This window comes from Nesoenas mayeri, assembly GCF_963082525.1.
Source record: "Nesoenas mayeri genome assembly, chromosome: 26".
Lineage (NCBI taxonomy): Eukaryota > Metazoa > Chordata > Aves > Columbiformes > Columbidae > Nesoenas > Nesoenas mayeri.
Genome location: NC_137552.1, coordinates 3,371,308 through 3,375,163, shown reverse-complemented (window position 1 = coordinate 3,375,163; position 3,856 = coordinate 3,371,308). Strand labels below are relative to the sequence as shown.

Here is a 3,856-nt window from a genome sequence, read left to right as displayed (position 1 = left end):
GTCCCTCAGCCCAGGCTGGACCCCCCAAACCAGGACCCCGTCCCCCAGCCCAGGCTGGACCCCCCAAACCAGGACCCCGTCCCTCAGCCCAGGCTGGACCCCTCCCAAACCAGGGCCCCGTCCCCCAGCCCAGGCTGGACCCCCCAAACCAGGACCCCGTCCCTCAGCCCAGGCTGGACCCCTCCCAAACCAGGGCCCCGTCCCCCAGCCCAGGCTGGACCCCCCCCAAACCAGGGCCCCGTCCCCCAGCTCAGGCTGGACCCCCCCAAACCAGGACCCCCCAAGCCAGGACCCCCCCCGGCCGATGCCAACATCTGTTTTTAAGCCAGTGTTGGGTCCCAAAACCCCCCAAACCGGGATAACTCGGGCGGTGGGTCGGTGGGTTCACCCACTCACCCGTGGCTCCTGTGAGTCTCGTGTGCAAGGACACTTTGGTTTTAGAGATTTAACTAATATCTTACAGTCCATCCCCAAATCAAGCCTCCGAGTCTGATTTCAGCTTCAGACTAAACTCTTTATTTATACGGCAAACCAGACGCTGCGCACCGAGCAGGGAACATCAACCGCCCTCCGTGGCGTCTGAGGTGACGGGAGCTCCGGGTGTCACACGGTCCTGCCAGAGCAGAGGGGACAAAGCCATCAGTCCCTGCGGTGCTGCACTGAGCGCTCTACATCTGGTTCCTGCAAGAAATAGGGTGGTTCTTCCCTTCTCTGCCCCCCGACACCGGCAGGCACGTTTGGACAGCAATGCAGGGGCCAAGGTTGGGATCTCATTGTGTCTTCAACTTTGGCAAACAAATCAGCAACTGGTGAGAGGTGCAAAGAAGCGTTTCTGCACAGGACAAGCTGCAGATGAGCTCAGCAGTCACTTGTGTTCTCCGGCTGCTCAGCTCACCGACCAAACCATGTGGAATTGTCCAGAGCACAGAGCTGCCTGTTATTTCCGACCTACATTTATTCATGGCCAGTTCATCCCTGTCTGTGCTTGTGCCAACTTCTGCCATGAGCGTGAACAGCTCTTTTCTCGCTCTGTTTTGTTACAGATGGTGGTTTTCTCTCAGCCTGAGCACTGGGTGGGCTCACCCTTCCCTTGAACCTCCCTGGGGCCCTTCCCTGCACCTTTTGCATCCCAGTTTCTTGTGTTTCTCTCCAAACACCTTTCACAGCAGCGTGCAACACACGGAAAATGTCTTTCCTGTCGGTGGTTTGGTGAACACCTCCTTTTCTCATTAAAGAGGAGAAAAGGCTTTACTGACCTCCCTTCTCCAGACAGTAAGTTTTTGAAATGTGTCTTCCCCCACCTGTGTTGTAGGAATGGTCTCAAGATGCTTGTGCAGAACCAACTTCTGGGCAGAGCTCTTAACTCTGCAGCCCCGTCCAACTGCGCTGCCGGTGATCACCTCAGAAATGCTGAACTCATGGGCTGAGCACGGCAGCGAGTGCCACTGCGGACAGGGAAGGATCTGGGGACACTTGTGACAATGGGACAGGTGGATCAGCCACTCACGTGTCTCTGCAGAGACCAGTCGACATCAGCCACGTCAGAATCTCGGGGGTCAAAACGTCCTTCAGACCTTCCAAGCCCTCCAGAGAAGTAAAACTGCAAGAAATGTGCCATAAACCCCCAAGGAAAGTCTTTGTTTCCAGGAAGGACTTTCCCCTGCAAGTCACATTTTTTATTTGTAATTAATGGAAACACTGGAAAACCTTTTCTTTTAATGCAGCTAATCAAGCTGATTAATCTCCAGCATCAGAAGTTTCCCTTCCCTCCCCAGCACAGGCTGGACGGACGTGTCAGGAGCAGTTTGGGGCGCTGGCTTTTGATGAGCCCGTTCTGCCTTTTGCAAAGGCAAAAATGACCCCAATCAGCTATATTTTCGAAATTCGTATTTTGTGAGATATTTCAAGGTGAGAGAGGCTTCTTTCACCGTTTTTCTTTTCCTCCCTCATGAGACAGGATTGCACAATGTGAAGATTTCCTTTCGAATTAAAATCCACTCATTTTCCTTTGCGACACAGTTACCATCTCGACCCACCCCCAAATTTTCCTGCCAATGTTGAACCATCGGGGGCCTCGTCCCTCCCCAAACCCCCATTCCCCTCACCTGGGGTTCTCCCGGACCCTCAGCAGCCAGGTGAGCAGATCTTTGTGCTCCTGGGTGCCCAGATCCCACCTTTGCCCGTTCGCCGCCGCCACTTGCGACTCCGCTTCTCTCTTGTAGGGCTCGATGATGTTGCTGGAAGAGCCAAACAGGGCGAGCTCAGGGCAGGTGCCGCCAGATGGAGCCAAAAGGCAGCTTTACCACCAAAAACCGCTTTCCACCCCCCCGCCGCCCCATCCAGCAGCCCGAGGAGAAGGCGCTTTGGCCAGGGACTGCGATGGTTGCGCCCTGAGCCGACAGACCAGAAACATTTCTGCGACTTAGAAAAATAAAAGAGAAAGAAAAGAAAAGCCGACTCTGCCAACAGCTCCGAGCGCCCCATGTCGCACGCTTACTCGCTTTTCTTCTCCCGCCTGGCCAGCAACCACTCCACGAAGTTCTTCTTCAGCATGGTGTCCATGGTGCGGCTGTAGTCGCTGGCCAGGGTGGCCTCCGAGTAGCGTCTGTGCACTGGTCTGGCACTGGGAGCACTGGTGAGAGCACAGAGAGGGTGCAAAGGGGCTCAGGGCTGATCTGTTTTTAGCGCTATCAGCCGCGAAGGCGGCGGCTCCTTTTGGATATTCCTGGGTGTAGCTGGAAATTTTGCGGTGGGAAAGAGGGGAAGTTTTTGTTCTACACCTGCTCTGTGGGCACATTTTCAGAAGCTTCGATACTGAATGCCCACCAGCCTCATTCATGGATCTTGCTTCTAGTTCTGAGTCAACCTCCTCCTCTGGTTGGGTTCCAGCAGGTCCCTCCCAACTACACCGTGAAATCTGGGGAGTTCCTGGCTCTGCCTCAAACGCTCCGGGCTTTGGGTTGGTATCTCCCGTATCACCTGCTCATCTCCACACGCCTGGCTGCCTCTGTTATCCGAGATCCACCCCAGGACTCGTGTTCTCACCCACTTACCGAGACACCAATGGAAAAACGTCAATTTGCCTCTGGCAGGGAGCTGGAAAAGACTCAAAATCCACCTTGAGCTTTCCAAAACACTTACCCCGAGATCTTGTCTTCCATCAGAACGAAGCCCAGAGAAGCGAGGAGCAGAGGCAGGACTTTGACAGACAGCATGTTCTCGGCCAGTTTCTCTCTCCCAAGGAGGAGGATGGTGCAGATGTCCGGCCACTGTGGCACAGGGGACAAGGGGTGACCCGCGGCGCTTGGGCACGTGCCGGTGCTTGTAACCGCGTTTCCTTGGCTGCGCAGAGCAGCCGGCTCCGACCCGCAAACCTCCCCGTTAAATCACTCGTTCAATGCCAATGCTCTTTCCCACCCTGGTGGTTTTAACGTCGCTTCCCTGCACTTTTATTGTAAATAACTCATTGTGGGGCGCGCGCTTTGTCCTCCCAGGTTTATGAGCTGACCCTGGGGGTGCCTCATTGTGCCTGGAGGGTCGGCTCAGTCCCAGCCTGATGGGACCAGGGCTGGATCGGGCAGTTCAGCCACATCCACGTGTCCCACACTGAGATTTGGGATCCTGAGCTGATTTCTGGGAGCTGTTCTGTCAGGACGGATGGTGCCTGACAGGGACTGGAGCCACAGGCAGGAATATAACTTATGAAATAACCCATGGACAGCGATGGATTCTAAGATTTATTGGTTTCAAGCTATTCCTGGTCCTCATGTCCAACAGCCCAACAGCCCTCGGACATCTGAGCTCTTTTAATTACTATTCCAGCCCTGCAAACTGTACAAAAATGTGTTTGATCACG

The 3,856-nt window shown here is 54.9% G+C and overlaps 1 protein-coding gene across 1 annotated transcript; it reads right to left on the bottom strand.

Moving 5' to 3' along the window:
• Nucleotides 1–1,503: 1,503 nt before the first annotated feature.
• Nucleotides 1,504–3,215, bottom strand: GIP (gastric inhibitory polypeptide; the record flags this gene model as incomplete). Its single annotated transcript, XM_080359729.1, has 4 exons — nt 1,504–1,600; nt 2,106–2,237; nt 2,498–2,632; nt 3,142–3,215. The coding sequence occupies 4 exons, from the start codon at nt 3,213–3,215 to the stop codon at nt 1,504–1,506; spliced, it is 438 nt and encodes a 145-aa protein (XP_080215855.1).
• Between the last annotated feature and the right edge of the window lie 641 nt (nt 3,216–3,856).